The 12588-nt window shown below is 34.3% G+C and overlaps 1 protein-coding gene across 1 annotated transcript in view; it reads left to right on the top strand.

Annotated features, from left to right (window-relative positions):
• The window catches only part of LOC108361910 (probable G-protein coupled receptor No18), a 30371-nt gene that overhangs the window by 12692 nt on the left and 5091 nt on the right, over positions 1-12588 (top strand). Inside the window, exons 2-4 of the mRNA XM_017614684.1 lie at positions 9059-9161; positions 9337-9462; positions 9661-9844. Coding sequence (XP_017470173.1) covers positions 9059-9161; positions 9337-9462; positions 9661-9844 — 413 coding nt within the window. The remainder of the gene's footprint in view (positions 1-9058; positions 9162-9336; positions 9463-9660; positions 9845-12588) is intronic.

Genomic DNA, 12588 nt, shown 5'->3' with positions numbered 1-12588 from the left:
CTTATGATCACATATATGTATATCGGTAACCGTTCTATCAATTTGTACCAAACTCGGTATTTTTATTGTGCTTGGCACGTAAAAGAAAAACGTTGAAAATTATTGAAATCGGACTAAAATTACGGCCGCTTTTCATATAACGGTAAATTTCAGAAATGTTTGAAACTTCAATATTTCGAAGTTTAAGAACGCTAATTTACTCAAAATTGATACACCCCGGCTTACCATGTAGCGGTAGCTTTCGGAAAGGTGAAAAAACATACATTTAATACTTGCGCCGAGTATTTAATGTTCGGCTCCACCCGAAGTTAGACTTTCTTACTTGTTCTCAATAAATCGCATGGCATGGCACTTTTATAGAGATGTGCAAATTTCGACTTTTGCATACAATTGTTCTCGCCTGCACATGAATACCGTTTCAATGCGATGTTTTCGATTGGTTACTTGTTATGTACGCTAGAGTGCCGTGCAATAAAGCCATACAAAATAACGCCTAATGGCTTATTTCTCACTGTGAAAGTGAAATAAAGCCATTATGGCATTATTGCACCCTTTGATACTTTTTTGCGTAATGTTTACCCAGTACACTGCTGGTGTGCATTTAAAAAGTAACTCGGTAATTATCTAGCTTAAGGTACAACTAGCAAAAGAAAAATGTTATTAACAATTCGGAGGTAGAAAGTTAATGTTGTTAACCGTTTAAAGTTATTAAAACACTTTTTTTTGGAATATCGCTCTTGTTTGTGAGCAATTGCATGGTAAAAATTATCAATATTCACTTTTGAAACACTATTAAATATGTATATTATTTCAAAAATTTATTCAATAATCACATATTTTTACAACTACAGATTGTTTATTTTGTTTTCAAATAACAAGTAAACAATGTTCCCGAACTGAAGCGAGAAAATGCAAGCTGTCGTGTAGTGCTGCCACTTTATTTATATTTTGTAGTAATTCAGTTTTCAGTCTGCTATGTGGAGTACTGTTCTGTTTTGTCAATAACCATTTTATACAAACCTCAACCTCATATGCATATATGTATACAGATATATAAATATACCGTCACTAGACACGAATAAAGTCACATGCTCAAAAATTTACCTCGAAAAAAGACGCATTATAAAAATTTCGACGAAGAAAGACTCTTAACAAAGTTGACGGCGAAGTAAGACGCGTTAACCTATTTGACGGCGAAGAAAGACGCGTAAACTTATTTTCGCCTTCAACTACGTTTCCGGGTGTAACAGTATGTAAATTCTCCAAAGAGTTCTTGGGGAATGATGTTAAAGTGACAATCCTTGGCCAGGTATGAACCTGTGTTTACGCGTCTTTCGTCGCCTTCAACTAAGTTAAGCGTTAAGTTTTTCTTAAGCGTCTTTTTCGTAAACTATTTTACGAGCCTTTTTCATCGTCAAAACACCAGCGCCCCTTTATTCGTGTCTAGTGAAGATATCTTACTGATTTAAAAGAAAACCTGATGTATGTATGTATATCATGACAAGCAGGAAGAATGAGGAAAGCAACAATTTTATTTACGTGGGGGGCGTCGCGTTCGGCCGCGGGGTGGAGAGTCAACGCGGACCATCGCTAACGAAACAACATTTACTTTTTGTATTGAAATAAGATCGTATGGCTTTATTTCTCATACTTATGAAGAATTTTTGGTTATGGCTTTATTTCACTTTCCCCATGTAATTAAAGCCATATGGTCTTATTTCTCAATGTGAATGGAAATAAAGCCATATGGCGTTATTTCCGCTGATTTCCAAAACGTATCAATACAACTGTTATACTGCGGTATTCAAACTGTTTGTATATGCAGAGTTGCGACACATTGCAACCATATACATTGCATTTTTATACCCGAGCGCACTTGTGCACAAGGGTATATTAATTTTGTTCACATAACGGTTGTTTGTAACAGCCAAACCGAATTGAGATAGATATAGAAAAATGTATACATAAATGCTCAGAATGAATGGAGAAGTCGATTAAGCCATGTCTGTCTGTCCGTCCGTCCGTGTACACGATAACTCGAGGAAAAATTGAGATATCTCAACGAAATTTGGTATGTAGGTTTCCATTTATCCATGGTAGGTTGGTATTGAAAATGGCCGAAATCGGACTGTAACCACGCCCACTTCCCATATAACGGTAATTTCCAGAAATACGAAAACTGCGATATTTTAGTAACTACTGAAGCTAATTCACTCAAAATTGATATTTACAATAATTTTCAGAGGAAAAATAGGAATATTATACATTTTTTAGAAAGTGGGCGTAGCCACGCCCACTTATGGTTACATGTGTATATCTTGGTAACAGCTTTACCAATTTCTTCCTAACTTGGCACAGTTGTTGGTCATCGCACAACATAACAAATGGCCGAAAATTTTTAAAATCGGATAATAACCACGCCCACCTCCCATATAACGGTAATTTATAGAAATACAAAATCTTCTATAAATTTGTAAATATTAAAGCTAATTTATTCAAAATTGATGTTTACAAAAATTCTTTACCAAGAAATCCGTTTATGATAAAATAANTTCTTCCTAACTTGGCACAGTTGTTGGTCATCGCACAACATAACAAATGGCCGAAAATTTTTAAAATCGGATAATAACCACGCCCACCTCCCATATAACGGTAATTTATAGAAATACAAAATCTTCTATAAATTTGTAAATATTAAAGCTAATTTATTCAAAATTGATGTTTACAACAATTCTTTACCAAGAAATCCGTTTATGATAAAATAATGGAAAATGGGCGTGGCACCGCTCACTTATGATCACGTATATGTATCTCGGTAACCGTTATACTAATTTGTACCAAACTAGGTATGGTTATTCTGCTTGCCACAAAAAAGCAAAAAGTTGAAATTTATTGAAATCTGACTAAAATTACGGCCGCTTTTCAGATAATGGTAAATTTGAGAAATGCTTTAAACTTCAATATTTCGAAATTTAAAGACGCTAATTTACTGTAGCTTTCGGAAAGTTGAAAAAACATACATTTAATACTTGCGCCGGGTATTTATGTTCGGCTCCGCCCGAACTTAGACTTTCTTACTTGTTTATATATTAAATATAGCAATGAACAATTTTTATGAATTTTCCATTTTTAAAACACCAATGGTAACCAATAACAAACGAAGCATTAACTTTGTTTATGATGCGCTGATTGCTCTAGCGATGCGTTTCGATAACTTTTCGGATGTGTTTTGGGACAAGTATACATTGTGAATATTTTGTAGCTCGGTGTTATGGAACGNCCGAACTTAGACTTTCTTACTTGTTTATATATTAAATATAGCAATGAACAATTTTTATGAATTTTCCATTTTTAAAACACCAATGGTAACCAATAACAAACGAAGCATTAACTTTGTTTCTGATGCGCTGATTGCTCTAGCGATGCGTTTCGATAACTTTTCGGATGCGTTTTGGGACAAGTATACATTGTGAATATTTTGTAGCTCGGTGTTATGGAACATTATACTTTGTACGTATGTATTGACGTTTTGGAAGTCAGCCTGAGCCGTACGCTAGTGTTGCAACCAATACTACAGTCATTACAGGGATGTTGCGAATGTGGAATTTTAGACATCCGCGGATGCGAATGCGAATGTCAAGTATTTTTAAGAAACAATTAGAATCTAGCGTAAGGGCGATGCCAAACCAGATGTGCCAGGTTTTTCTAAAACTTTTAAAAATAATTCTTTATTCTCATTACTTTGGCTGTTTCGAATTTGAGGACTCTGTNTAAAACTTTTAAAAAGAATTCTTCATTCTCATTACTTTGGCTGTTTCGAATTTGAGGACTCTGTAACTTCATCAACGTTTTTCGATTTAATTTCTGTAATTAATTTTTAATACTTTTTTCTACGACTGGTTTGAAAAATTTGTGCTTATAGCGAGCTAAATAGATGGATATGAAAAATAAATTATTATTTTCCAGGAATGAAAATTTTGAACAAAATTCTGTTTATAAAGTCGTGGCTGCCAGCCGAATCAGATCAGAATGTTGTTATTTAAAAAAAGCACCCTGTTTTTTATAAGCATTTGAATCTCAGATAGTTACGTAATTCTTATCTTATTAAAGGTCAGATCTATATTTTTTTAATTATTTGAGCATCGATTCTCTTTACAGCCAGACGTTTATCATTTCTGCCGGAAATCTCTATTGAAGGAGCTTACTCTTTGGCTTTAAATAGCAAAGAAGGGACAGTTTTACCGCAGAAGTTTATAGCCAAGGATCCAATGTATATCCCTATGAAAAAAATATTGCCCGAAAAGTAAACAAAATTATTGTTTTTAAAATGTTTGCTAATAATCAGGGAACGGAATTTATGGAAATTGCCTTTTTTTCTCCTAAAAAGATAGAGTATATTCGATTAAGAATGTCCACGATTTAGCTCCCCCTGATTCCATATATACACATTTGATGTTGCCTTTTTTTGCCTTTTTTAAGATATTTTCCTTTTTTTTGCCTTTTTTAAGATATTTGCCTTTTCTACCTTTAAAAAAGTGATTATAGCATTTAAAATTTTTTTTCAAAGATTAAAAAATATACACATTGCCCATGCGCCTTATATAAGCGCAGAGACCTCTTGCCAAATTGGTGTTGCAAAAAATCAAAGCCGTTTCCTCAGCTAACGTAGGCTTGGAGACAATAAGGGGTGTGGATAAAATTGCAAAGGGCGAGGAAAACGCCCTTATTCCTGATAATATGAACGTTTCAAACGTTCCATATTTAAATTGGGCTCCACTTGTATTAACTTACGCCGAGCGCACATTTAGTACATACAAGGCTTTTCTTCGCGAAAATCGAATGAAAATGCTGCCGGAAATCTTCAAAATGCATCTTGTGGATCAATGTTTCTACAACTATACAGATTAAAGTCTTATGAGTTAGAAACCCGAAAGGATAAAATAGTCAAAGATTCAAAGTACAAATTTTTCATATAATGAAACTAGTTCATAGTTTTTCTCTTTTTACTTGTAATATAAACATTTCTAAAATAAATGTATTTTTTGATTGTTCTTCGTATGTTCTGTCTTTTTAGTGCCTTATTTTGCTTTTTTTGCAATACCTAGTGCATTTTCCTGCCTTTTTCGCTATTTTTTTTTGCCTTTTTTTGCCTTTTTTGCAACACCTAGTGATTTTTCCTGCCTTTTTCGCTATTTTATTTTGCCTTTTTCAGCCTATTTCGTTATTTTATTTTGCCTTTTTTATAGGTTTTTAGGTCCTAAAAAGCCGTTCCCTGCTAATAATAAATTCCCCATAGAGCCCCATTTGAAATTATTGAAACGAATATATGTAACATCAAAAGCAAATCACGAAAACTTGGTTAAGAATTGCAGTGCACACTTTCTTCATTTGTGTCTATTAGTTTTTTTAAGATTGGACCAAAAAAGTCATAATAAAGAATGAAAGCAATGCAGGTGTTTAAAGCACAGAAAAACACATTGTTAAAAAGACTATGTTCTCTTTGACGTACATCAAAGGTCAAGTAGAAGTTGAAACTTGTATGGCTGCCCATTAGCGGGGCCGAAAATCCGATGTTTTCGAATTTTGATTCGTAATAGCAAAAATATGGTTCATTATGCTTTAAAAAATATCTGTCTGAAATGTGAAAATTTTTGGTCAATATCCTAGGCTCGCCTACGTCCATCAAAGTTCAAGTACTAAACAAATTTTTTTCTTAGCTAACTTCGATTCTCTACAAAAAAGGTCCATATACCAAGTTATGTAGGACTGATACTTTAGAAGATTATTGCAATTTTCGTAAAAAAATTTATTAAATAATTTATTTATAAATTTTTATTTTTAAATTCCAAATTTCACACAGATTTTTTTTAAAGCATAATAAACCATAATTTTGCTATTACCAATCAAAATTCTAAGAAAGTGGGTTTTCGGCCCACGCTACTGCCCATTGATAGCTCGGTTATATGGCTTAAGAAATAATATGTTTAAAGACATTTTTACCAAAGTTGATAAATTCGACATTTGACCAGTTTTGTTACACAAATACTCCCACGAACACAGACAAAAATATTGGCTACAATTTGTCATTTTGTTTGCCATATATAAGTTTTATCAGTGCACTTGCACAACATTCGCATTCGCAAAAGCTCCGCATTGATTATTGCGAATACGAAAGCGAATGCGAATATTCGCAACAACCCTGGTACATAGGTACATTAAGGCGTATCAGGAAAAAAATTTATCGTGTCAGTTTTATTTGAACACTTATGTCGAGAAGAAATTTCGGATGTACATTTTTTTTATGCACCCGCTCAAAACCGCAAAATCGCGTTTTTTGCTATAACTTTCCTATTTCCTATCCGATTTTTAAAATATTTATGTCACCGAAAAGGCCTCGCTCAGAACTTTAACTGAGGACAGCCTAACCCTTTTTAGCATGGTCTTCATCGTTTTTGAGAGCTTTAGATTTATAGTATAAAAATAAAAATCTAGGGATAGTAATTCAAAATTTGGTGAAGTGTAACTTAAAAGTCCTGACCGAGACCTTTTCAGTGACATAAAGAAAGTTATAGCAAACAAACGCGATTTAGCGGATCTAAACAATTTTTTTACACCCAAAATTTCGACACTATAAAGCTCGAACATCTTCCTGTCCCTTCATGACTATGCCCATGCATGTGTGGAAACACTTTGGGCCGGTTGTTCATTGTCTGGTTATCACTACCACAACACTATCGACGTTTTCGATATCATGCATATAACATGTGATCGATAAAGCAGTCGTTGTCTGTAACCAGAGCTTCTACCTTCGATTCGTGTCAGTGTTGGCACTAATCGGTTGATTTTTTAATTAATTTGTTAATTCGATCAAATTCAATCCGATTGCAGTTAATTATGATTAATTTTAAATTGATTAAACAGTTAATCGTAACCGCGATTAAAAAAAATTTATTTTTAATCATTAACCCNATTAATTTTAAATTGATTAAACAGTTAATCGTAACCGCGATTAAAAAAAAATAATTTGTAATCATCAACCCTTAATTTGATTAAGTAGGTTTTGTAATTAATTAATTTATGCTGAAATTTTACTAAGCACACAAGGCCAGTTAACCGCGATTAAAAAAAAAATTTATTTTAATCATTTAATTTGATAAAGTAGGTTTTGTGATTAATTAATTTATGCTGAAATTTTACTAAGCACACAAGGCCACGGGTATGGCAAAGTCGGTTTTCCTCATAAATCTAAGCAATTTGGTGTGCACTTTCATTAAGATCTATTTTAACAGACGGTAAGGAAACTAGTTTTTATTATCCCTCTGCACATGTGCGATGGGTTATAAAAATCCACATTACTAATGATAATAATACTTATTTTTTTATATATTAGCGTTAAACACAAAACAAAGGAACTATAACCCGTGTTTGGTTTCAAATTCGGACAAACTAGACTTAATCAAATTTTTTTAAATTGGATTAACGATTGATGATTGAAATTAATTAATCATAATCACAACCGACGATTAACGATTAAAAAATGTAATCATTAATCGAACGGATGATTACGATTAATTAATTTTAATCGTTAATCGCGATTAACATTTTAGTCGTTAATTTTTAATCGTTAATCAGATTACCATTTTGCCAACATTGATTTGTGTTATAGCCCAGTTATGCATACTTGCACTGCTATAGCATTTTTACGTAAAATCAAAACCCAACAGAATTCTACATGTGAAGTGCTATGCGTTGGGTAACCGCTTACACGAAAAGCCCATTTAACAGATTCTTATGTGACAACTCTCATGCAACGCTAAGTATGCATAACAGGGCTATTAATCAGACATTGAAAAACCGCCATTATATGTGCATACTTATCAGGGATGCCGCTCTTTTAATGCTAATTCCCCCAAATTCCAGAAAACATTCCCTATTTTCAATGGCATTCCCCCAAAAAACATTTTGCTATTTACTTTATTTTCATTTTTATAAAAAAAAACGGAAAAAATATTACTTATAATGAGATAATAAGTACAGTATTTTAATAATAAATAAACTAGTACTTCTGAGAATATCAATCATATCTATCATATAAGAATACCGGGCATAGATTGATTATTCCCTATAATCATATATTTCTTGATACAATTTTTGTAATTATTCAGAAGTCGCACCTAAATGATAAGGCGTTTTATTTTTAGATAGTTGTTTTGTAAGTAAAATTGACTCAACGCCAAGCCTATTTCTGATTGCGTTTTTTTTTTAATTAATTAGACACAAATAAAGGCGCGAACTTATAAGTTGCCCGCGAAAAAAAACGCATAAAAAAAAATTCAGCGAAAAAAAGCTCTTAACATAGTTGACGGCGAAGAAAGACGCGTAAACTTATTTTCGCGGTCAACAATGTTTGCGAGTGTAACAGTATTTAAATTCCTCGAAGAGTTTTTGGGAAATGATGCTGAAGTGACAGTCCTTGGCCAGGCATAAATCTATGCTTACATGTCCTTGTCGAAGTTTTTTAATCGTCCTTTTTCGTAGTTTTTTTACGCGTCCTTTTTCGCCGTCAAACCACGCGCGTCTTTAGTCGTTTCTAGTAACGATAAATACTTACATTTATTATACTACTCAATACTTTGCCAGACGTTGGCTTGGCGCCGAAAACGAAGTGGAAAATGAGAGTGTCATATATAAAGGTCAAGTGAAAAGCGTCGCTAAGCACGGTTGCAATTTATTTAATATCCACACAGTTGCATGCAGCTACATTATGTTTTAAATCCGTAATAACGTAATGAGAGATTATTATCACAAGTTCTAATTTTATTCTCAGTAGGAATTTTTCAATAAAAATCGTTTGTAAATTGAATTCCCCCAAAATTTAAAGTCATTCCCCGATTCACCCGAGAAATTCAAATTCCACCAAAATCGGGGAATTCTCCTCCGTTTGGTACTGATACGGTTGCACGTATATTGTCTACATACATATGTCTATATTTATCTCGATTTAGTTAGTAAGTTTTAATATATTTGCGCACAATTGATCTCTTTAAACAAATTCTAGGGTCTTGGCGTCTGGGGTGGATAATTTGCGATATTTGGGTATCTCTCGATATAATGCTTTGCACGGCGTCCATTCTCAGCTTGTGTGCCATTAGCGTGGACAGGTGAGTTCTCCAATTTGCCCATTCGCTTGCCGCAACCAATTAGGAAGCAGGGTGAAATCGTCTACAACACTTTGATTGCTTCCGGTCTACCTTCTTTGGATGTACATACTTAAACATACATACATACATTGTATGTTATATGTGCATGTATAATCAGTTTTTACCATGCTTGCAGGTATCTGGCTGTAACAAAACCATTAAAGTACTCACGCAAACGTCGTTCTAAACGCTTGGCACTATGGATGATTCTTTTTGCATGGCTGATGGCACTGGCCATAACGTGTCCGCCAATGCTTGGCTGGTAAGTTGTTCACAGTTTGGGCGCTTTAATGTAATGTAATGGATTCATTAGGGAAATGAAGTAGCACGACTTGGATTAGAATGCTGGTGACGTTGCAAAATATTTGAAAATGCCAATGAATGCTTTTTTATGGTTACCTTTTATCTAAATTGCAAATGAATTAGAGCTATTTCTATATATTTTTCCATTATGCCATAGGTATGAACCAGGTCGACGTGACCGAAACGAGTGCCGTTATAATCAAAATAAAGGATACGTCATCTATTCGGCTTGCGGCTCTTTCTTTCTACCAATGATTGTGATGATTTATGTTTATGCTCGTATTTCCTGCGTCATCGCTACGAGGCATGACAAAATGACTCACATTAGTGTACATAATAAGGTAAATCAATTAAGACTAATAAGTTGCAACATAAAAGACATTAAAAAGCGAAATCAATAAAGTGATATATTAATTTATTTTTCGTATGAGGCTGAGGTATTTTAATAGTACTTAAACTATCGTATACTGTACAGGGGATTTAAAATGATAATGATGGCTTAAATCTAAATCTAAATTAAATTACAACTTTTCCTGAACAATGAGTTATGTATTACCTAAAAGGAAAGATAATAATTAATGTCTTATAGCTGAATCTATTTAGGCCAGCCTTTACGGAGGTATGGTAATTAAACCTTAAAACGATAAGGCTGTGGTGTCCCCGAAACTTTATTGTATCAACTTCTCAAACAGAGGGGTTCGCGTCGTCCACATAGAAGGTTTGTACATATGTACATAAACATACAACTTCTAGTTGTCAGGTAGTTCGTAGGGCTACATACCAAGACCTTTGCCTTCATAGCAATATATCGAATCTATTTTCCTGTACACAGCGTCAGAGAGGGTGACGATTGCAAAAATTAGTGGAGCACTGATTTGCGCCTGGTTTCCACTGGAGTAAATATAGCGCAAACCCCTAATTTGCGCAGTAAAGCATAAGCGTTTCCCACTACTCTATTTATATTTATCCGTAAAATTTAATACTATGTTTACATATAAGTAGATTACCCTCATTTTCGAGCTTAACTTAATGTGTAATTAGAAACAGAGATTAGCCATACAAAAATTCGTTCCTCGTTAATCTATACTATCTATACTAATTATATAAAGAGAAGTCCCTTTTTTTTGTAACAGGTAATCTCGCGAACGGCTGGTCCGATTTTCATAAAATTTTGTATACAAATAGCTTTCGGTAACCACCATGTTTTAGGCTAAAAAAATTTTACTTTTTTTCGGGTAGGTGGACCAGGGACCGGTCTATTCGAAAAAAATCTTATTATAGTCCCATGTGCTTAAAATTTAGTACTTAAGTAGCTTTTTAGCATATATTAGCATATATGACCCATTTTTTCCGGGAAGTGGTCCAGGGACCGATCTATTCGAACAAATCGAATTTACGGTCCGATTTGCTTAAAATTCGGTGCGCAGGTAGCTTCTTAGCATGTATTAGCATATGTGATCAATTTTTTCCGAGAAGGGGACCAGGGACCGATCTATTCCAAAAAATCGCATTTATGGTCCGATTTGCTTAAAATTCGGTACGTAAGTAGTTTCTTAGCATATATTAGGATATGAGGTCCATTTTTTCCGAGAAGTGGACCAGGGACTGATCTATTCGAATAAATCGTATTTACAGTCCGATTTGCTTAAAATTCGGTACGTAGGTAGCTTTTTAGCATATATTAGCATATATGATCCATTTTGTCAGAGAAGTGGACTAGAGACCGATCTGTTCGAAGACATCGTATTTATGGTCCGATTTGCTTAAAATTCGGTACGTAGGTAGCTTTTTGGATTCAAACGAAATACCTTAAAAGTTTGAACGCATAATAATATTGGAAAATCACATCCATTGGGCCAATTGCAACGCAGGAGCGTTCGATATACTAAATGGTGCAACAGGTCGATTTAATCTGACCTTCACGTCCTCTTTTCTCACTTGGCTATTTTTAGTAATAGCTCGACCTCAGCACCACTTAGAAGCACGTTTTTGCAATAGTATTGCATATATATTTAAAACATTAGCCAAATCGGATCATAAATAAGATTTTTAGTAATAACTCAACTACAGCGCCAACTGCCGGATTAAATTGTGAAACTAAACCATCCAGAGACCCACTCAAATACACAAAAAGTTTCGTTAAAATCCGTACAACCATTTAGGAGGATTTCACTCACAAACACACCTACGCCTCACACCCCTTTTCAAATAACCCAAATTTTCTCCATGAGTATGGGCTTGATTTCAACTATATACATATCGCCATACGAAGTTCCAGTACTGTACCATGAATACTTTCAGAGATATGCAGTATAAAAATTCGATTTATATGGGAGGTGCCACGCCCCCCTTTCCAACATCTGCCCTCTTTCTTCATGAGTATGCGAATGATTTCGTATATCTCCATACCAAGTTCCGGAACTCTACCATGAACACTTCCAAAGATAGGCAGTATGAAAAATTCGGTTTGTATGGAAGATGCCACGCCCCTTTTCCAATAGTTCCAATTTTTCTCCAAGAGTATGCGATTTATTTCGTACATCTCCATACAAAACTCCAGAACTCTACCAAAAAATTTCCAGAGATAAGCAGTATGAAAAATTCTGTTTGTATGGGAGATGTCACACCCCTTTTTACAATAGCTTAAATCTTTCTCCAAGGGTATGCGATTGATTTCGTATATCTCCATACCAATTTCCAAAACTCTACCATGCACACTTTCAGAGATATGTAGCATGAGAAATTCGGTTTGTATGGGAAGTGCCACGCCCCCTTTACATATAAATTTGTTCAGCCTAAAACCATCCTTGGGACACGTGCGGCAGGTGGCAGTTTCAAAAAAATCGGTTCAGCCGCTCTCGAGCCTTGCGAAAACTAACAAACGGCTTTCTAAATAATATTAGTTGACATATATTATATATTATAATTATATTTTGACAGTATCCGTTGTTTCAGATTGGCGCAAAAAAATCTTGCCTAGTGACGAATTCGCCCCTTGATATGGTCGTTACTTAAAGCTATTTATATTCGAAATTGCATGAAAATTGGAAAACAGGAATCTATAAGCTTATCCAGGCAAAAAGCT

Source organism: Rhagoletis zephyria, unplaced genomic scaffold (genome assembly GCF_001687245.7).
Source record: "Rhagoletis zephyria isolate East Lansing unplaced genomic scaffold, Rhagoletis_zephyria_1.1 Rzeph_scaffold_00880, whole genome shotgun sequence".
Taxonomy (NCBI): domain Eukaryota; kingdom Metazoa; phylum Arthropoda; class Insecta; order Diptera; family Tephritidae; genus Rhagoletis; species Rhagoletis zephyria.
Note: the sequence above shows the minus strand (reverse complement) of the source record. Positions and strands in the feature narration are given on the sequence as shown.